The sequence below is a fragment of the Hemicordylus capensis genome, chromosome 15 (genome assembly GCF_027244095.1).
Source record: "Hemicordylus capensis ecotype Gifberg chromosome 15, rHemCap1.1.pri, whole genome shotgun sequence".
NCBI lineage: Eukaryota > Metazoa > Chordata > Lepidosauria > Squamata > Cordylidae > Hemicordylus > Hemicordylus capensis.
Window position 1 is genome coordinate 16675542 of NC_069671.1, and position 22091 is coordinate 16697632.

The 22091-nt window shown below is 45.6% G+C and overlaps 2 protein-coding genes across 3 annotated transcripts in view; both read right to left on the reverse strand.

Moving 5' to 3' along the window:
- LOC128337920 (immunoglobulin lambda-1 light chain-like) overlaps positions 1–22091 on the reverse strand; it is a 109606-nt gene that overhangs the window by 75050 nt on the left and 12465 nt on the right. The gene's annotated exons all lie outside the window — the stretch shown is intronic.
- The window catches only part of LOC128337918 (immunoglobulin lambda-1 light chain-like), a 98124-nt gene that overhangs the window by 51233 nt on the left and 24800 nt on the right, over positions 1–22091 (reverse strand). The window contains exons 1-2 of one of the 2 annotated variants that reach the window (XM_053279604.1): positions 2674–2743; positions 1961–2271 (exon numbers count right to left, since the gene is read on the reverse strand). The exons of the other annotated variant lie outside the window; for it this stretch is intronic. Of the exons in view, the coding sequence (XP_053135579.1) occupies positions 1961–2271; positions 2674–2722 (360 nt within the window). The 5' untranslated portion in view covers positions 2723–2743. Of the gene's footprint in view, positions 1–1960; positions 2272–2673; positions 2744–22091 lie in introns of those variants that run through there. 2 annotated transcript variants of the gene reach the window in all.

The window sequence follows — 22091 nt, forward strand, 5'->3', positions numbered from 1 at the left end:
GGAAGATGTCCCCAACATGCAAATTTGCCCACTCTCATTGGTTCTAAGAGAAAAGCCACATCTCCTCTGCGAAGACATCACATTCTAGGCAGGTGCAGGCCAACAGAACGAATTTGCATGGAGGAGGATGCTTTAAAGGCCAACAGGGGAGGGAACTACATATTACCTCAGTAAACATGATTGCTGGTAAACATCCATCATTTGACTGGATCTGGACAAACCTTTGCCCAACATGAAGAAATATGAGTGTGCCTTGTATGCTTATGGTCACAGCAGTATTCCAATTAATAGGTGTCTGCACGGAATCGCTCTGGGTGGTTCGGTTTGAGTTCAAACCGAACACAAACGGGAATATCCAGTCCACATACTAGTTCTGACATACCAGCCAGCGGATCGGTTCGTGCCTAGAACCGGGCTCGAACCGAGCCAACCCCAGTTCTAGTGCTTGTAAAGGGGAATCCATTAAGGTAATTCCATTTACAATCACCAGGGGTACCCTACAGGGTTTTTTAAGGGTGGGCAGGAGGTTTCCTCACCTGCCGCCATGGGGTTGTGGCTCCTTGGGGCCGGCGGTGCCTCCCCTAGGCCCTGACAGCACTCCCCCCATATCATCTTGGGTCAGCAGGGATCCAGTTTGGGCCCCGTGCATGTATGAAGGCCATTACAGTGACCTCCGCACACATCAGACAGGACCAGGGAGGCTCCTTTCTCCAGCTTATCAGAGAATGAAGCAACCAGGGAGGAGGGAGTATATAGTAGCACGGAGGTTTTATGATATGGAGCAGGATATGGAGACAGAACTAGGCTCCGTTCATGCTAATCGCTTGGAGCTGATCAGGTTTGACCTCTGTGCACGAGTGAGCATCAGGACCAGAAATAGTACTAAACCACTTCCTGCTTCCCTTCCCATCAAAGGTGCAGGTCTTTCAATTATTTTGGTCATTGATTACTTCTATCATATGAGCAAAAGATGGACCAACCTCTCCCCCTACAGGCAGAAAGCAGAAGAGTGGGCATTGCATTGGTTATGCCGTGTTCAGCTTTTCACACTCTGCTAGAAATGGGGCTTCTCCTTTTATGTACTTTCTATTTTTTAAAAAAAAATATTGCTGACAATAAATATTAGGTGAAACACATCCATCAGAAATGTTATAGCTGTATATGGTGCATGTTCAGAAGTATGCCTGCGTGTGATGCGTTGGCAAATATTTTGCTGTGTTGGGTTATCTTTTTGGTCAATTTCACAATTTTTTAAAAAAAATCAAACTTCTGGAAACCTGATTTTTTAGCTGCCACCTGCCTCCCCTACAGTCAACAGGAACTGATGGATTCAGGGCCAGTATATCAGCAATGTACAAAGAAGATGCTTCAAATTCAAGTTTTCAGAGAGATTTGCAACTTCTGCATAAACACTGCAGGATCTGTGTCTAGAATCATACAAACTGCTTAAGTTCGGTTGCCTTATTCTGCGTTTCTTCAATGAACTGGGTAGAGAAATATGAAAACCCTTTGAAAATCCATATTTATTGTCAGCAATGATGATATTTAGTAAGTGGTCAAAACTACTCATATTTGTAATGTCAGAAGGCAGGCATTTCCATATGAGATCTCTGAGTCTCACAAAGAAGCAGTGATGATCTTATACAAAGTTCTAGCACGTACGCAACGTGGGAATTAAAATCCCAACATTATGAACAAGCTGATCTTCACATGAGAAATTTTCTGGCAGATTCCTCATAGGTCTTTTCTCACTCACAGGGCAGTCGGTCTTAATAGTCCTGGAGGGGGAAGAGTCACAGAAATGCTACTATGCTGTCTGTCTATTTCAACTCTGCCTTTTCAAAAGAGAGTTTGAGGTCAGGTCAGGTCAGATGAGACTCTCTACAGATTCTCAACACCTTCTTCAGAAAAGAAGAGTGAAGGTTTTTGTCTCAGTTCCTCATTAGGCTGTATCACTGTGGAACTTCCAACCACCAGTACCCTCATCATTAGCACAGTAATAATCTGCCTCGTCTTCAGGCTGGACGTTAGTGATGGTTAACTGGGCAGTGGTCCCAGAGGCAGAGGCAGTGAACCGATCCGGGATCCCTTCTCCCCTGTTGCTGCAGCCGTTACAGTGCACAAAGCGAGGGGCCTGTCCAGGTCTCTGTTGATACCAGTAGAAGTAGCTACCCCAGCTACCCCCACTGCTTCTGGTGCAGGAGAGTTTCACCGTTTGGCCCAGGGACCCAGAGGCAGAGGCAGGCTGTGTCACACTCTGGGAATGGACACCTTTTTAAAAGAAAAGATAATAACAACAAAGAGCACAAGGAACATATTTTCATTCATTTTTTTTCTGGATGCCCAACATCTTCACAACATAAGTGCCCAATAGAAACATTGCTGCTGCCCCAGTGGCCTGTGTGAAGCTTGTTCTAAACACCCCCCCAAAACACACAAATAAAATGCACCATTAAGCAACCACTTAGGGCTTTATGTAGCAAAAGGAATGAGAAAATAGTTCTCTGTCCCAAAGGGGCTCAAAATCTTTAACAAAAAATACCAAGGGAGACAAACACCGGAGGGGCATTATTATGCTGGATCAAGCAGGGACAGTTGCTCTCTCCCGCTAAAGAAAACAGAATCACCACTTGAGAAGGTGCCTCTCTGGCCAGCTTGCAGGGTTTCTCATACCTGAGCAATAACTGAAAAGTGCCAGGAAGAACAGAGCCCTGGCCGCCATGGTGAGCTCTCTAGGTGAGTCTGGCTTTCTAACAAAGGAATAACTGCATGGGGCATTTCCTCTCCTTTCTTAAATCCCCCAGAAGGGAGAAATGCTCCCTCTGCATGCAAATTTGTCCCCTCCCATCAGCTCTGGTTTGAACACATATGTAATCTCCCATTAAAAAGCAGATCATGGGGTACCCTGCTTAACAAAGGGGGCAATCCATGCTTGCTATCACAAGAGCAGCTGTCCTCCCCAGAACATTGCTCCTGATGTCTACACAGAGTCTACGTCCATACCGATAGCCTGTCCTTAGTCTCTGTATCCTTCTTTAAAAAGGGATATCATCTGTATCCTTCTTTAAAAAGGGAATTTTATTGCAAACATTCCAGCTGTATGCATTGAAAGGATAAAAGGCCTGTTGCCAAAAGGTTTGTTTGTTGTTTTTTTAATGTGGATGTGTTTTTTTGCATTGCTTTGTTTTTGTTTCCGATCCATCGACAGATCTGCAGTTAACAGAGAATACTCTCTAGAAAGAAGTGGAGAAGCTGGATTGGAGACTCTGGCAATCAACTTTGTACATGAGGAAGGAGAGGAAATGTTTCCTCCATCTTCCAAAGATGGAGGAAACAGGGAAAGTAGCAGAGAGGCTTTATGATATGGAGGGGAACACAGAGACAGAACTAGGCTCTCTTCAGTCCAGCATGGTTAGGACTTAGCAGCTGTGATCTCTGCACATGAGGAGACAGGAAAGGTGAGGAAAATGTACAGATTTGTACTGAACAGTTTCTTGCTTCCCTTTCCACCTTTGGGCCAGCAGCCCCTGGGAAAGAAGAAAGAGGAGCCAGCTAGGGGAAGAGCATGGCCCTTTAAGACCTGAAAGAGACCTACCAAGTATTCACAGGATGGAGGCCTCTGCAGATGCACACCTGAAGGATGTGGAGTAGCTTGTCAGGGTCTCTCAGACAGACCTGTATATAAGGAAGCCAGCTCACTAGCAAGAGGGAGGAAATATAGCCATTCTTTTTCTCAAAGGGATCAATTTCTAGCTTGGTGGTTGGGGAGCAGAAAGTTATCCTTGGACTTTTTCCACACCTGGCTTTTTATTCACATCTCCTCTGGAATGGAGGCAGTCTGTTCACATATCAGTCAAATTTATTCTGAAGTCCCTGTGAGCTATCAGGGAGGGCTTCACTCACAATTTGGGTTTTTAATAGTGTTTTAAAGTGTAGCGCAATTTATTTCTGGGGTTTAAAAAATGCGACTTTGTGCATTGGGTTTTGGGGGCAACTTTGAACTTGCAGTACAGTTAATCTGCAGTAAAGTCTGCTGTCTGGGAAAACTCCTGATGAAGCTTTCTTAAAAGAGGGCCAGACCCCAACAGCCAGGCTATACCACTGGGGAGTCAAGTAACTCCACAGGACCAAGAAGAAGCATGGGAGATTCTCTTGTGTTTTGGAGATGGCCTAACCTCTTCTCTGCAGGCTAATGGAGAAGTAGGTGTTACTTAGGATGTACTATGTTCCTTAACATTTCACACCCTGAAAAAATGGATTTTTCTTTTTTACTTTTTATTCAAAGCAGCATGCATTTTGGCTTATATTAAATACTGAGTGAAATGAGTTCATCACAAATATCAGGGCCTTACAAGGTGCACATTCAAAAGTATCCATGTGTGTGAAGTTCTTGCAAATGTCTTTTTTTCCACCAGATTCTTGGTGTCAGCAGCCCAGAGGAGGGGCTCAGAAAAGAATCCAGGCAGCTCTTCTGTCCATTTCAACTGAATGTTTCAAAGAGATTTGAAGCTCTTTAAGAATTCTCACTTCCCTACTTGGAGGAAGAAGAGTGAAGGTTTTTGTCACAGTTCCCCATTAAACTGTATCACTGTGGCACTTGCTACTACCGGTCCACTCCCAGATACCACAATAATAATCACCCTCGTCTTCAGCCTGGATGTTGGTGATGGTTAAAGAGGTGGTGGTCCCAGAGTAAGTAGCAGTGAAGCGGTCTGGAATCCCTTCTCCTCTGTTGCAGCTACTACAGTGCACAAAGCGAGGGGCCTGTCCAGGTCTCTGTTGATACCAACCGAAGTAGCTACCCCAATCACCACTGCTGCTTCTGGTGCAGGAGAGTTTCGCTGTCTGGCCCAGGGATGCAGACGCAGAGGCAGGCTGAGTCACACTTGCCTGAGAACGGACACCTTTTAGAAAGAAAAAGTAATGCTAATAAAGAGTGCAAGGAATAATTTCCATTCATTTTTCTGGATTCTCATCATCACACCATGATTAGTACCCAAGAGAAATATTGCTGGTTGCCCAGTGGCTTATGCAAGGTTCGCTCTGAATACCATAAACACGTAAATAAAATGCTCAATAAAAAGTTCACCTAGGAATTGACCTCGCAAAGGGAATGAGAAAATAGTTTTCTGTCTCAAAGGGATATCAGAGGGAGATTATGATCAAATATCAGAGGGTAATTATGCTGGACTGAGCAGGAATATATGGAGACAACAACAGATACCAGAGGGGCATTATTATGCTGGATCAAGCAGAGATATTTGCTCTTCCTGCCGCTAAAGAAAATACGACTTGAAAAGGTGCCTCTCTGCCTTGTTTGTAGGGTTTCTCATACCTGAGCAATAACTGAGAAGTGCCAGGAAGAACAGAGCCCAGACTGCCATGGTGAGCTCTCTAGAGCAATCTGGCTTTCTGACAAAGGAACAACTGCATGGGGCATTCACTCTTCTTCCTTAAATCCCCCAGAAGGGAGAAACGCCCCCTCTGCATGCAAATTTGGCCTCTCCCATCAGCTCTGGCAGGAACAGTGCACAACCTCTTAGCCAGGCTAATGAACATAGAGCCAATTTGCATGGAAGGCCATATTTTAAAAGGAAGGAGAAAATGTTCCTGGTGTCCACGGTTAAGGATGGATAAAGGCGCACCTGTGGCAAACTCAGAGGAGTAGGTAGATGCAGTCAGAGAGCTGAAGAGGGAACAACATCTGACCACAGCATATATGAGGGTCATATTTTTGCACTTAAACTTTAGCCCTGTACAGACAACACCTGTATGATCAGTCAGTGCACAGAAGATGGGGACTCACTCCTTAACTGTGCCCACTGCCTGACCTCCACACACACACACACACACACACACACACACTCAAGTTTTACAAAAACCAAAATGGAACAAGTGTGATCTCTACGCATGTGTGAGCATCAGGACCAGAAAGAGGTACCACATTTGTACTGAACAACTTCCGGCTTCACTTCCCACCACAGGTGCAAAACTTTCAGTTACAATGAATATTCATTTAAATGGCCTTAAATATTTAAACCATTTGAATAATTAAATGATTATTTAATTATTTAAATGTGAAAGATGGCTCAAGCTCTCCCCCTACAGGCTAAAAGCGGAAGAGCAGGCATTTCATAGGCGGGGCCACATTTAACTTTTCACACCAATTCATACCAGCTCCAAGGCTCACAAGGATCCAGAGAAGATCGTCAGCCAAGCATTTGTCATCTTGGCACTCAAGATTCCAACGTTATCAAAGACTCTATCTTCACATTCAGCCACTTTCTGGCAGATTCCTCAATTTAGCATATATCCCAAAGACCTTTTGCTCCAAAGTAGCGTAAGACATTTGGAAAAGACAGCACATAGATACAAATTCCACTTTAACAAACTTAAACAAAATTAGACCATCTCCATCACTGGTCAGATGCCTCTTGGGGTGGGGTGGGAGGGTGAAACAGTCCTTCTGAGGCAGGTATCTCCAACTCCCCTCCCTCTGCTTCTTCTCATTGGTTGTAATTGCCTTGGAGAAGGAACAGTCCCAGAAATGTCTTTTGAAAAGAGTTTGGGGCCAGGGGAAATGAAGCTCTTCACAAATTATCAGCTCCTCACTCTGAGAGGAAGAGAGAAGGTTTTTGTCTCAGTTCCCCATTAGACTGTATCACTGTGATACTTGCTACCACCAGTGCTCTCCCAGTCGCCACAGTAATAATCAGCCTCGTCTTCAGCCTGGACGTTAGTGATGGTCAAATAGAAATTGTTCCCAGAGTAGGTAGCGGTGAACCGATCCGGGATCCCTTCTCCCCGGCTGCTGCCTGGCCGGTGCACGAAGCGAGGGCCCTGCCCAGGTCTCTGTTGATACCAGGGATAATAGCCACCCCAGCTCCCTCCACTGCTTCTGGTGCAGGAGAGTTTCACTGTCTCGCCCAGGGACCCAGATGCAGAGGCAGGCTGAGTCACACTCTGAGACTGGACACCTTTGTAAAAGAAAAGAAACACCATCAGAATTAGAGCACAACGAACAACTTCGATGCATTGTCCCATGCTCTCAAAGAACCCAAAATGATGAATGCACAATAGAAAAATTGCTGGTGGCCCAGAGGCCTATGTAAAGTAAGTTCTCAGCTTTTTAAATTATTATTGCCATTATTATTATTATTATTGTTATTATTATGCTGTTAACTAATAAGTGCAATTAGTGACTGAACACTGCAAAGGAAAGGTGACACTACTTCCCTGACCAAAGGAGCTTGCAATCCCAAAATAAAGAATCAAGGGAGAGAACAAGAGTCTCTGGGGGACGTTCTGCTGGGACTCCAAGGGGACTGTTGATTTCCCTCTGCTAAAAAAAAGATTGTCACTGCTTGAAAAGGTGCCTCTCTGCCCAGTTTGTAGGGTGTATCTTACCTGAGCAGTAAGTGAGAAGGGCCAGGGAAAACAGAACCCAGGCCACCATGGTGAGCCCTACAAAGGAGTTTGCCTTCCTTAAGGAGATTGATCACTGTGTGGGATATTCACCCTCCTGGCTTAAATCCTCCAGAAGGGAAAAATGGTCCCCCACATGCAAATTTGATCACTCCCATCAGCTCTGACAGAAATGGCGCCCCACCTCTGAGGAGACAGCATGTTCCATTCAGTTTAAAGAACACAGAGCAGATTTGCATGAAGGGGGGTATTTTACAACAGAAGAAGGAGAAGAACTTCCTCTCTATAAACCATGCGTACGTTTAAGAACCTCTATCATGTCTCCTATTAGTCTCCTATTAAACACCCCTTAATGTTGTAGCCTTTCCTTGTAAGCCTTGGCTCCCTGATGGTTTTAGTTTGACCGCTACATGCATGTAGACAAAATTGAGTTTGATGACCAAGGGTCTGACTCAGTTGAAGGCAGCTTCCTGCGTTCCTATGATTCAAGATCTGGAGCCCTCCCACTGAGGGGTAAAACAGACAGTTTAGGAGATGAGGCAGAGGAGGAGGATGCTATGACTGAGTTCCCAGATGACTTTGAGTCGACAGGACCTCCCATAGCAGGAGCATAGGAAGCTGCCTTATACAGAATCAGGCTGTAGCGAATTAAAATCTTTGTCTCAGAGCAAGCTCACGGGAGGGGAAGAAAAATGCTGAATCATCCCCCGCTGAGCTTTCTGGCAAGGCTTCTCCTAAAACTTTCCTTCTCTACCTTTGGTAAGTTCAAAAATGGCTGTTGCTACCACCACTCCTTGTTAACAGAGCTAGTGCCTCTTTGGGCTTGGGGTGGAAATCCCTGGGTATTTAAGAGAACGTCTTCTTCATTATGACTCCCACTACCCATTGAGGTCGTCTGGAGAGGTTCGTCTCCAGTTTCTGCCAGCTTGGCTGGTGGCCACACGGGGACGGGCCTTCTCAGTTGCTGCCCCGAGACCGTGGAATGTGTTCCCTACTGAAATATGATCCTCCCCATCTCTGACCATTTTTTAAAAGTGCTTGAAAACCCACCTCTTCAGCCAAGCTTTTCCAGCTTTTTACATTTTTAAGTTTTAACCTGGTTTTTTCATTTTTAGATTGCCTTAATTGTTTTAAGATTTTTGTGTATGTTTTAACTTGTTTTATGTTGTTGTTAACCACCCAGAGATGAATGTTTGGGGTGGTGTACAAAATTGACAAATAATAAATAAATAAATAAATAAATAGTGGGGGCGGCATTGGGATAGTTCATGCTATTTGGTTAGGGTCCTCCAGGGAGCACAAGAACCAGAAATGGATGCATTTTTGTACTGAAGAATTTCCAGCTTCCCTTCCCACCACATCTTTCAATCCTTGGAATCTTATTTTCTTTTTTAGTCCTATTATTCATATGTGGGAAAGATGGAGCTATGTCTCCCCCTGCAGGCTCAAAGCAGAAGAGCAGGCTGTGCCAGGTTCAACTTTGAACTGGGAGCGAGGGGAGGTGGAGAACACTTTGTATGTATTGTATTAATTTATTTTTTAACGCCGAACAGGACAGGATACATACACTCCTTCCTCCAGCTTCTCAGAGATGGAGATAATCTGGGAACAGGGAGCGAAAATCAGCAGGGAGGTTTGATAATACTGAAGGGGGCATTGGGAAATAGGCCCAGTTCATGCTACTTGCTTAGGGTCCGTCAGGTTTGACCTTTAGGCACGAGTGAGCACAAGGACCAGAAATAGCTGCACGTTTGTACTGAAGAATTTCCAGCTTCCCTTCCCACCACAGGCACTGATCTTTCAATCACTGGAATCATTTAGTTCTACATAAGTGGGAATGATGGAACTATGTCTCCCCCTGCAGGCTCAAAGCAGAAGAGCAGGCTGTGCCAGGTTCAACTTTACATTAAAAAAAAAAAGAACTCTTTATACGTATCCTTTTAATTATTATTATTATTATTTTGAAAACCCAAACAAATTGCTGATAATAAATATCGGGTGAAGCAAATTCATCAGAAATGTTACGGTCTTATATGGTGCACGTTCAGAAATATCCATGCCTGTGAGCTTTTGCAAATATTTTGCTGCTTTTTGTTTTCTTTTTGGTCAATTCCACAATTATTATTTTCTTTAAAAATCAAACTTCTGCAAACCTCACTTTTTAGCTGTCACCTCCCCTTCCCTGTAACGAACAGGAACTGATGAATTCAGGACCATCTTATCAGCAAGGCACAAGAGAGAACCCATCTGAAGCAGAGCAGGAATTCCCCAACCACCTCTCCCTCTGCGCCTTCTCATTCACAGGATACTTAGTTGTAATTGCACTGAAAGGGGAACAGTCCCAGAAATGGGTCTGTGCAGCCTTTCTATCTCTGTCTTTCTTTCAAGAGTTTGGGGACAGATGGAATGAAGCTCTTCACAAATTCTCAGCTTACATAGGAACATAGGAAGATAGGAAGCTGCCATATACTGAGTCAGACCCTTGGTCCATCTAGCTTAGTATTGTCTACACAGACTGGCAGCAGCTTCTCCAAGGTTGCAGGCAGGAGTCTCTCTCAGCCCTGTCTTGGAGATGCTGCCAGGGAGGGAACTTGGAACCTTCTGATGATCTTCCCAGAGCGGCTCCATCCCCTGAGGGGAAGATCTTCCAGTGCTCACACTTCTAGTCACCCATTCATATGCAACCAGGGTGGACCCTGCTTAGCTAAGGGGACAAGTCATGCTTGCTACCACAAGACCAGCTCTCCCTGCTCTGAGAGGACGAGTGAAAGTTTTTGTCTCAGTTCCCCATTAGACTGCATCACTGTGGAACTTCAAACCACCAGTGCTCTCCCAGTCACCACAGTAATAATCAGCTTCATCTTCTGGCTGGATGTTTGTGATGGTCAAATCCCAAGTACCCCCAGAGCCAGAGGCAGTGAACCGGTCTGGGATCCCTTCTCCCCGGCTACCACCGGGTCGGTGCACAAAGCGAGGGGCCTGCCCAGGTCTCTGTTGGAACCAGTTGTACCAGTTGCTCCAGCTACCTCCACTGCTTCTGGTGCAGGAGAGTTTCACTGTCTGGCCCAGGGATGCAGACGCAGAGGCAGGCTGTTGAGTCACACTCTGTGAACAGACACCTTTGTGAAAGAAAAGAAGCACAATAAGAATAGGAGCTCAATTGAACAACCTCCATTCATTTTTCAGTTCTCTTAAACAACACAAACTGATGAATGCACAATAGAAAAATTGCTGATGACCCAGAGGCCTATGTAAAGTTAGTTCTCAACATTATATCATATCATCATCATCATCATCATCATCATCATCATCATGCTGTTAAATAACAAGTGCAATGAGTGATATAACCATGCCAAAGAGAGACTAGTTCTCTGACCAAAGGTGTTCACAAGCATAAAAGAAAAAATAAAGGGAGATAACCAGAATCACGGGGAGACTTTCTGCTGGGGATCTCTGGGACAGTTGTTCTCTTCCCTGCTAAATATTAGAGGGCCACCCCTTGAAAATGTGCCTCTCTGCCCAGCTAGCAGGGTTGATCTTACCTGAGCAATAACTGAGAAGTGCAAGGAAAATCAGAGCCCAGGCCACCATGGTGAAGGCTTTGTGAAGGAGATTTATCACAGTGTGGGACATTCGCCTTCCTGTCTTAAATCCTCCAAAGGGGGGAAATGGCCCCCACATGCAAATTCGACCACTCCCAGCAGCTCTGACAGAAATGGCATCATACCACCTCTAAAAAGACAGCGTGTTACACCCAGGTTAAAGGAGATGGAACAGATTTGCATGAAGGGGTATAGTTTACAACAGAAAATGGAGTGAACTTCTCTCTATAAACCACAACTAAGTTTTATGAACCTCTGTCATGGCTCCCAAAGGTAAAGTGTGCCGTCACGTCAGTGTCGACTGCTGGCGAACAGAGAGCCCTGTGATTTTCTTTGGGTAGAATACAGGAGGGGTTTCCCATGGCCTCCTCCTGCGCAGTATGAAATGATGCCTTTCAGCACCTTCCTCTATCGCTGCTGCCCGATAGAGGTGTATCCCATAGTCTGGGAAACATAATAGTGGGGATTTGAACCGGCAACCTTGCTAGGCAAGTCATTTCCCCGCTGCGCCAATGTTGCAGCCTTTCCTTGTAAGCCTTATATCTGTGATTATTTTGCTTGAATCTTTATGTGCATGGAGGATGGGGCCGCATTCCTTGCAGGATGGGGCCACTGCCTAACTGCCAAGATATTACTCCAGACCTCTGCACAGAGCCCACGTCCATACAAGTAGCACTTTTTCAGCCTCTCTGTCAGTGCATTTTGATTTTTAAAAAGAAGGAAAAGAATTTTACTCCAAACATTCCAGCTTTGCTGGGAGGGGAGAAAGATAACTTGATAAGGATTCTTAAAAACAGTTTGCTCTGGTTTTGATATTTCTGCTTAGCTCACAACTCTAGAGTTACACTAAAAAGTTTTTAAAAGAAGGTTGGAAAAGCTGGAGGCTGCGGGAACCAACTCTACATCAAGGAGGACAGGGCAAGATAGACACTCCTCAGGCACTGATCTTTCCATCATTGAAATCATTTAGTTCTAACATATAGCAATAGCAATGGCACTTACATTTATATACCGCTCTATAGCCAGAGCTCTCTAAGCGGTTCGCAATGATTTCGCATATTGCCCCCAACATTCTGGGTACTCATTTTACCGACCTCAGAAGGATGGAAGGCTGAGTCAACCTGGAGCCCCTGGTCAGGATCGAACTTGTAACCTTCTGGTTACAGGGCGGCAGTTTTACCACTGCGCCACCATATGTGGGAAAATTGAAGCAACGTCTCCCTCTGCAGGTTCAAAGCAGAAGAGCAGGCTGTGCCGGGTTCAACTTTGCAAATAGAGAAGAAAAGTACTCTTCATATGTATCCTTTTTTACATGGTGGTTGTTTTTTTTTTTAAGATCCAAAGGAATTGCTGATAATAACTATTGGGTGAAGCAAGTTCATCAGAAATGTTATGGTCTTATATGGTGCACCCTCAGAAATATCAATGCGTGTGACACTTTTGCAAATATTTTGCTGCTTCTTGTTTTCTTTTTGGTCAATTTCACAATTAAAAAAAAAATCAAACTTTTAAAAACCTGGTTTCTTAGCTGCCACCTGAGCTCCCCTGTAATGAACAGGAACTGGCAAATTCAGGGCCAGTTTATCATTCATACACAAGGCAGATACTTTGGTTTAAAGTTCTCAGGGAGACTTGCAACTTACGTCTGCATGGACATTACTGAATCAGTGTCCAGAATCGCATAAACAGCTTACGGTCAATTGCATTATTATGTATTTTATCTGAATAGAAATAGAAACATGATGTCATTATTGGGGGGGGAGTTATTTTCAGCCATGAAAATATTCAGTAAGTGGTTAGAAACCCCCATCTCTGTAACGTCAGAACAGTATTGTTGAAGCAGAGAAGCAAGGGTCGCTCCAGGGGAGCCATGGCTGCACAAGCAGTCCCCCAGAGAAGTTGCATGACCCCAATGGCCCCCCATTTCTGTTTCAGCCAATCCAACATGGGAGTCACAGCTTGCCCACCCATAAACGCACGTTGCCTCTTCTGTGCACCCCCCAGTTATTTTTCTGGTCCCTCCACTACAGAGAAGATGCTGCCAGACACGCTCTCTGTGCTTCTTCTCATTTATAGGACACTTGAGCATGATTCAGACATATCCGTACACTCGTCCATGTGTTTGTGTGAATGGAAGTGCCTGTGTTCATTTTCAAAGCGAACTTGGATGCAGGCCCCACAAAAGCATGGCAGCTCTGCACCTGTGTTCAGCATAATATGTGAATGCCTGTACAAGTCTGTACCTGTGTACACTGTACACTTGTTGAACCAGTGTTGAACATAATGTGTGAATGAGTTCTTGGTGTTAAAAGCCCTGGAGGGGAACAGTCCCAGAAATAGGCCTGTGCAGCCACTCTGTCTATCTGAACTCCGTCTTCTTGTCTTTTTATTTTATTCTATTTTATGGAGTCTGGGGCTAGATCTGACAAAACCCTTAACAAAATGCTCTAAGAGGAACAGAGGAGGTTTTTTGTCTCAGTTCCCCATTAGACTGCACCACTGTGGAACTTCCAACCACCTGTACTCTCATCATCACCACAGTAATAATCAGCCTCGTCTTCAGCCTGGACATTAGTGATGGTCAAATAGGCATTGTCCCCAGAATAAGAGCCAGTGAACCGATCCGGGATCCCTTCTCCCCTGGTAGTGGTGCGATAGAGCACATAGCGAGGAGCTTGTCCAGGTTTCTGTTGATACCAGGAGTAGTCGCTATCCCAGCTCCCTCCACCACTTCTGGTGCAGGAGAGTTTCACTGTTTGGCCCAGAGATGCGGACATGGAGGCAGGCTGAGTCACCGTTGGCTGTGAACTGGCACCTTTACAAAAAGAGCAAAAAGCCACAACTTTTAAATTTTCTGCTTTCCCAAATATTACAAAAACATCATCTTCCTATAATAAATGTAAGGTCCAGATACCTTAGATGCTATTTATCCTAGGTAAAGTTGGTCATTATTACCCTTTAAAGTGTATCACTATTATGATGATTTCCAAATATAAAACTGGTCAATAAAAAGGTCACCTAATGACCACCGCAGTGACTGCAAGAAGAAGGAGAAAATAGTTTGCCGATTCAGGGGAAGCGCTATGTCCGAGAGACTATCATGGGGAAAGACCAAAGTCAGCTACTTGGAAGGACACTGTGATGGACAGATCAGGGACTGTTGCTCTCTCTCTGCTAAATGTAAAAGACACACCACGCAAAAAGATGCCTTTTTGCTCCAGAAGCAAGGGGCGTTTTACCTGTGCAGTAAGTGAGAAGAGCAAGGAAAAGCAGAGTCCAGGCCATGGCGAGCTCTCCCAAGACGTCTGGCTTCCTGAAGCAAACCGATAAATGTTTGGGATCTTTCCCCTACTTTCTTATATCTACCGGGGGCAGGGGGTGGGTGGCAGGGGGGAATGTCCTCCAACATGCAAATTTGTCCACTCTCCTTGCTTCTCAGAGAAAAGCCACCCCTCCTCTGAGAAGACTTCACATTCTAGCCAGGCTAAGGGCCACGGAACACATTTGCATGGAGGAGGATTCTTTAAGAGAAAAGGATCTTAAATGTGTTTTCAGTTGAAAAGCTTCTTTGAAGGGACGTCACCTTCCAGCCAGGCTACTGACCACAGGATGGATATTTCAAAAGAGAAGAGGAAAGGTTCCAGGCTTAAACTGAGCAGGCAGGAAAAAAGATGAATCTGTGGCAAAACTTGGAGTGGTAAATTCCGGCAGGGAGCAATCACTACCTTTTACCTCCGCATATACGATTGCTGTGGATGTTTGTGAGGGGGCCAGCTGTCTGCTTTGCCCACCCCACATGTTGAAAGGATGAGTGCATGTTAGCATTTTCTGAGGTGGCCGGAGTGCTCTGTTCTCCCAGAAAACATCTTAGGTGACCTTGCATGCTCCTTACAGAACACTGTGGCTGAGCTATGGGGGTCGATGTGTGTGGGTCAGTGACTTTGTGAAGAGTGATATATGTTTCCTTGTTTAATTTGCACTTTTTCATTCTGGGTTTTGACCTTGGTCCCCAAAGCCTTATCAGACAAAACCAGGTGACTGGAAATGAAGCACCTTGGAAATTGAAGGAAAGCTTTTGTGTGTGTGTGTGTGTGTGTGTGTGTGTGTGTGTGTGCGCACACACACACACAGGGCCTTAGGAATAGATGACTTACGTCAATAGACTCATTCACAGAGATTATTTTACATTCCTAGTTCTTTTTTGGTTTTGGCTGGATATCTGTTAAGTGCCGTGGTAAGTCCTCTGTGGAACGGCACTCAACACCATTTGTGACCACAGACAGATTTCTCTCCAGGATCAGAAGCAAGGTGGATTGGTCCTCTCAGTTCTGGGCCGGAGGTAGGTACTTGGGGTAAGTCCCAAATAAAGCCAAAGGCCCACCTGAAGCATGTGGACATCTGCTCTCTGTTGGAATCAGGGATGTGTCTTACACATTAAAACATATGGGATACTCTTTGATAAAGCCAAGTGAGATCTGACCAGCTCCCTCCCATAACGGTATGTTGGGTGGCTCTTGGGGAGAAGAGACAGTCCAGCTGAAGCCAAGCAGGCCTCACCACCAGCTTCCCTCCTTCTGCTTCTTCTCCAAAGGACAGTTGCAGCTTCTCCAAACGGCAATTGAACACAGCCTCGCTACATTTAGGCGGGGGCGAGTGGGGGGGAGTTCATATAAAGGAACCATTGATAGTGATGTATACTGTTTGTATACTGCTTGTATACTGTTTTATTGTGTGTTATTACCAGTTACTATTTGTGTATATTAGTAATATTTGTTATCCTGATGTTTATCTCTTGGCTGGCCAATGGCTGTAATAAAAATTGATTGATTGATTGATTGATAGTGATTGATAGTGATGCCAGGATGGCAATAGAAAATGCAGTTCATACAACCAATGGCATTATTCAGCTTCCACCCTGCCCCAACGATTTGCAGTCACCGGGCATTATATGTGTCGTAAAAAATTAGCACTTAGGTGCAGTGCTCAAATGGGCTGAACTTTGAGCACTCCTTGCTGCAGTCTGGGAAAGTGCTTGGTGTCAATAACCTGGAGAAGGCGGTTCCACACCACCTCTCTGTTTCAAACCAGGTCAGCTGCAGCTCTTTAAGAATTCTCTGTTCCCCACTCTGGGGAAGAACAGTATGAAAGTTTTTGTCGCAGTTCCCCATTAGACTGTATCACTGTGGAACTTCAAACCACCAGTGCTCTCCCAGTCGCCACAGTAATAATCAGCCTCGTCTTCGGGCTGGATGTTCGTGATGGTCAAATACCAAGTACCCCGAGAGCCAGAGGCAGTGAACCGATCCGGGATCCCTTCTCCCCGGCTTCTGCATACAACCATGCAAGCCAATAATCTGCTGCTGCTGCTGCTGCTGCTGCTGCTGCTGCATGCACAGTGCACAAAGCGAGGGCCCTGCCCAGGTCTCTGTTGATACCAGGCATAAATGCCACCCCAGCTCCCTCCGCTGGTTCTGGTGCAGGAGAGTTTCACAGTTTGGCCCAGGGACCCAGACGTGGAGGCAGGCTGAGTTATAGTTGCCTGGGAACTGGCACCTTTTAAAAAGAAAAATAATCATAGCTGCTCAATGAACAACCTGCAATAATTTCCCCATGCTCTCAAACAACACAAACTGATGAATGCACAATAGAAATATTGCTGGTGACCCAGAGCACTATATAAAGTTAGTTCTTGACACTATATTATTATACTGTTAAAATAAAAAGTTCACTTAGTGAGATACATAGGGAAGGAAAAGGGAGACTATTTCTCTGACTGAAGGGCTTCCCAATCCTAAAAGAAAGAAAGAAAAATCAAAGAGCAACAGTCACTCAGGGATGTTCTGCATGGTATCTCTGGGGACAGCTACTCTCTCTCCCCCCCCTGCTAAGTAAAAGAGGTTCCCTGCTTGAAAAGGTGCTCCTTTGCCCAGCTATTAGGGTTGATCTCACCTGAGCAGTAACTGAAAAGAGCAAGGAAAAGCAGAGGCCAGGCTGCCATGGTGAGCTCTTCAAAGGCTTTCTGAAGGGGATTGATCACTGTGTGGGACATTACCCCTCTCTTTTTAAAATCAGCCCGAAGGGAAAAGTGGCCCCCACATGCAAATCTTTCTCCTCCCATCAGCACTGTTTGAAACTGCACACAGCAACTCTGAGAGGATAGCCACTTTAGCAAGTTCTAGCCAGGCTAGTGAACATGAAGCAAATTTGCATGAAGGGATATATTTTAAATCAGAAGAGACAAGGTCTCTGACTTAAATTGTCAAAGCTGAGAGGGGGGAAAGTTTGTGGCAAACTCAAGAGTGGTAAATCCAGCCAGGGAACTGAGTAGCAAAGTGAGTCAGCAAGCACGATGGCTGTAAACCTTCATGCTGGGGCAGTTTGGATGATCCTTTCCCTCAGTTGTGCTGCCTCATATGCTAAAAAATCATGAATGCATGCTAGCAGGGGCCAGTTTAGATTATGCTTTGCCTCTTTGTTTTCGCTCGACATGATAAAGATGTGCACAGTATGTGAGCATGAATTTCCCCACCCTAATGTGTTCTTCCCTTATCCAGTAGAGAAAGGGTTCATACACTGGCAGTAGTATTCGGAGTGTGTGTAGATACGTGGTTGCTATGAGCTACCCTACACCCGTAAATGAATGGAGCCCTGAGGGTACGTGTGTCCGGGCCCATGTAGTGTGCCCATCCTTATTATGTGAAGTAGGCAAAATTTCATCCCAACTGGCCTACTTTCAAAGACTGTGGACATGGTATAGATCCCTAGCCTCACTTGACCAGATGGTTCTTAGGGGTGATGTTGTGGGGCGGGGGGCGGGGGGTAGAGCCATGCGCCCAAAGCAAAGCAGCATCACCACTCATCCTCTTTGTGTGGTTGCAGGACGGTTGATGTTAAGAGCCATGGAATTGGGAAATTCCCAGAAATGGGGGCCCCATACACCCTCTCCCCCTCTTCTGTCTTTTTAAAAGAGGCAGTGCCTGGGGAAATGTAGCTCTTCATGAATTCTCAGCAACTGAGTGTGAGTCACTTGATCGGATGGTTCTTGGGGGTGATTTGTGGGGCACAGCAGACATCACCACTCACCCTCTTGGTGTGTTTGCAGGGCAGTTGCCCGACAGTGGATGTTAGTAACTCTGGAGCCTTTCTATCCGATGCTTTCTATCCCAGGGTATCCTTAATGACTTCTAAAAAGAGTTTGGGGCCAGGTGAAATGAAGCTCTTTATGAATTCTCAACTCCTTGCTTTGAGAGAAAGAGAAGTTTTTGTCTCAGTTCTTCATTAGGCTGTATCACTGTGGAACTTCCAACCACCAGTACCCTCAGCATTAGCACAGTAATAATCAGCCTCGTCTTCAGGCTGGACGTTAGTGATGGTCAAGAGGTAATTGTCCCCAGACGCAGAGGCAGTGAACCGGTCCGGGATCCCTTCTCCCCGGCTGCTGCTGCAACTCGGACAGTGCACAAAGCGAGGGGCCTGTCCAGGTCTCTGTTGATACCAGGCATAATAGCTGTCCCAGCTCCCACTGCTGCTTTTAGTGCAGGAGAGTTTAATTGTTTGGCCCAGGGACACAGACGCGGAGGCAGACTGAGTCAGAGTTGGTTGTGAACTGGCACCTTTGACAAAGGAAAAAAAGGATAACCGTAAGAGCACGATGAACAACTTGAATTCATTTTTCCATGCTCTCAAAGAACACAGAATGATGAATGCACAACAGAAATATTGCTGGTGACCCAGAGCTCCTTGTAAAGTTAGTTCTCATCGCCATTATTATTATTATTATTATTATTATTATTATTATTACCATCATGCTGTTAAACACACAGCTCACTTTGTTATTAATGCAGCAAAGGAAAGGAGAGAGATTAGTTTTCTGACCAAAGGGACAAATGATCACAAAACACGGAATTAAGGGAGACAAAAACAGACACGGGGATGGGGGATCTCTGGGGGTAGCTGCTCTCCCCCTGCTGAAGAAAAGCAAGTCTCCACTTTAAAAACTGCCTAGTCTCTCACTGCCCAGTTTGCAGGGTTGATCTTACCTGAGCAGGATGTGAGAACGGCAAGGAAAAACAGAGCCCAGACTGCCATGGTGAACCTTTCAAAGGAGTTTGGCTTCCTGAAGGAGACTGATCACCATGTGGGACCTCCACCCTCCTTTCTTAAATCCCCTAGAAGGGGGAAATGGCGGTAACATGCAAATCTGACCCCTCCCACTATCCCTGGTAGAAATGGCACACCACCTCTGAGGAGGCAGCGCTGTCTAGTGAGGGTATTGAACATGGCACACTTCTTTAAAAAGACGAGAATTATCAGGAATGGGCGGGGGATGCAGGTAGGCAAAATTCAGAGCGTTAAAGGCTGAAGGAAAGGATGCAGAAAGGCGCACCTGTGGCAGGTTCAAAGCAATAAATGCAGACAGGGACTGAAGAGAAATGGAATGAAAGAGATCTGGCAACCTTACAGAAATTAGAAGCATATGGCAATTTGCCCAGAGGGTTTTTTTCTTTAAAGAGACAAGTGAGGTCTCTTCACATGGGGCGGAAGTAGGTGCACATTTGCACTGAACCATTTCCTGCTTCCCCTCCTGTCACAGGTGCAGGACTTTTCAGTTATTGTGATTCTTTAACTCTATTAAATGTGGGGAAGGTGGACCAACATCTCCCCCTAGAGGTGAAGGCAGAAGATACAGGCTGCATCAGTTATGTCACACACAACATTTCACATACCCAAACAAGGTTTTTCCCTTGTTGGCAGTGTACTGCGTACTTCAGTTTCTCCTCACAACAACCCTGTGAAGTAGGCTCGGCTGAGAGAGAAGGGACTGGCCCAGAGTCCCCCAGCAAGTCTCATGGCTGAATGGGGATTTGGACTCGGGTCTCCTCGGTCCTAGTCCAGCACTCTAACCACTATACCACACTGGCTCTCCAAAAGATTAAAGACAAGCATGGGCAAGTTTCAGTGATACTTAGCCTGAGTGCCTGGCTGTGTGTTGTGTGCAGAAGATAAAGAACTGCCAACTCCATGAGTGTGCATGTGCCAACTCTACATGTTTATCAGTCATGTGGGAAAAATGGTTCATCTGCAAAAGAAATATGTAGATTGTGTGTAAATGTTCAGACACACCCGGCAGGAAGGAAAGGCAGATGATGGGAGGAGATGTTTCTCAATTTCAGGGAAACTGGCAACTTAATCCTGCCTAAATGTCACAGGATCGGCGTCTGGAATCACACAAACCGCTTAAGCTCAGTTGTGTTATCATGTGCTTCAATGTAACGAATGGAAATTGAACCTGTTCAGAGAAACGTCACGATGACAGGTGAAAAAACACACACACACATTTATCTTCAGCAATGAAGCTATTCAGCAAGTGGTCAGAAATGTCCATCTTTGTAAAGTCAGAAGACGGGCATTTCCATGCGAGATCCGAGTCTCAAAAGAAACAGAGATGATCGAAAGCATTTTCCAACGTTCAAATGAAGGTTCCAGGACTATTAAGAAGCCCCTCTTCACATCGGCAGTTTTCTGGCAGATTCCTCAAATGAGCTCTCAAGAAGACCTTGAGCTCCAAAACAGTGGAAAATATTCAGAATATACAGTACATAGATAAATCTTCCACTCTAACAAAAGAAAATAGGACCACCTCCCTCACTGGTTGGATGGGGTGGGGTGGGAGGGTGAAACTGTCCTTCTGAAGCAGGCATCATCAGCTGCCCTCCTTCTGCTTCTTCTCATTCACGGGACACTTGGTTGTTATTGCCCTGAAGGGAGGACAGTGGTAAAAATGACCCAGTGGGGTGTTTCTGTCTATTAAAGAGTTTGTGGCCAGGTGAAATGAAGCTCTTTATGAATGTTTAACTCCTCGCTCTGAGAGGAAGAGAGAAGGTTTTTGTCTCAGTTCCCCATTAGACAGTATCACTGTGGAACTTCCAAGCACCAGTGCTCTCCCATTCGCCACAGTAATAATCCGCCTCGTCTTCAGGCTGGACATTAGTGATGGTCAAAAGGTAGTTGTCCCCAGAGCCAGAGGCAGTGAACCGATCCGGGATCCCTTCTCCCCGGCTGCTGCAGCCACTGCCACAGTGCACAAAGCGAGGGCCCTGCCCAGGTCTCTGTTGGTACCAGTGATACAAGCTTTCCCAGCTCCCACTGCTTCTGGTGCAGGAGAGTGTCACGGTTTGGCCCAGGGACCCAGATGCGGATGGAGGCTGAGTTATAGTTGCCTGGGAACTGGCACCTTTTTAATGGGAAAAATAATAAGGGCACAATGAACAACCTTCAATCGTTTTTCCGTGCCCTCAAGCAACACAAAATGTTGAAAGCACAGTAGAAGTAATCCTGGTGACCCAGAGGCCTATGTGCTATTAGTTCTCAACACCATATTGTTATTGTTGTTGTTCTGTGTTGTTGTTCTCTTGTTCTCGGACTAACGGGGCTCACAATCCTAAAAGAGAGAATCAAGGGTGGCAACAACAGTCATGGGGGACGTTCTGCTAAGGAAAGGAGAGCTGCCATTTTTCAAATATCTGCCTCTCTGCCCAGCTAGCAGGGTTGATCTTACCTGAGCAGTAACTGAAAAGAGCAAGGGAAAGCAGAGCCCAGGACACCATGGTGAGACCTTCAAAGGAATTTGGCTTCCTAAAGGAGAATGATCCCTCTGTGGGACATTCGTCCTCCTTCCTTAAATCCCCCTGAAGAGGGAAATGGCCCTCACAAGCAAATCTGACCACTCCCATAAGCTGTGACAGAAATGGCACAACCACCTCTGAGGAGACAGCATGTTCCATCCAGGCTAAAGAACACGGAGCAGATTTGCATGAAGGGGGGTATTTAACAACAGAAGAGGGAGAAGGACCTCTCTCTAGAAACCATGCATAAGTTTATGAACCGCGATCATGTCTCTCAATAGTCCCTTTAAAACCCACACATGTTGTCACCTTTCCTTGAAAGCCTTGCTTTCTCCATCATTTTGGTTTGACTAATATGTGCTCACAGGATCGGACCTCATTCTTTGTGGGATGGGGTCACAGTCTGACTGCCAAGATATCGGTCCAGGCCTCTGCACAG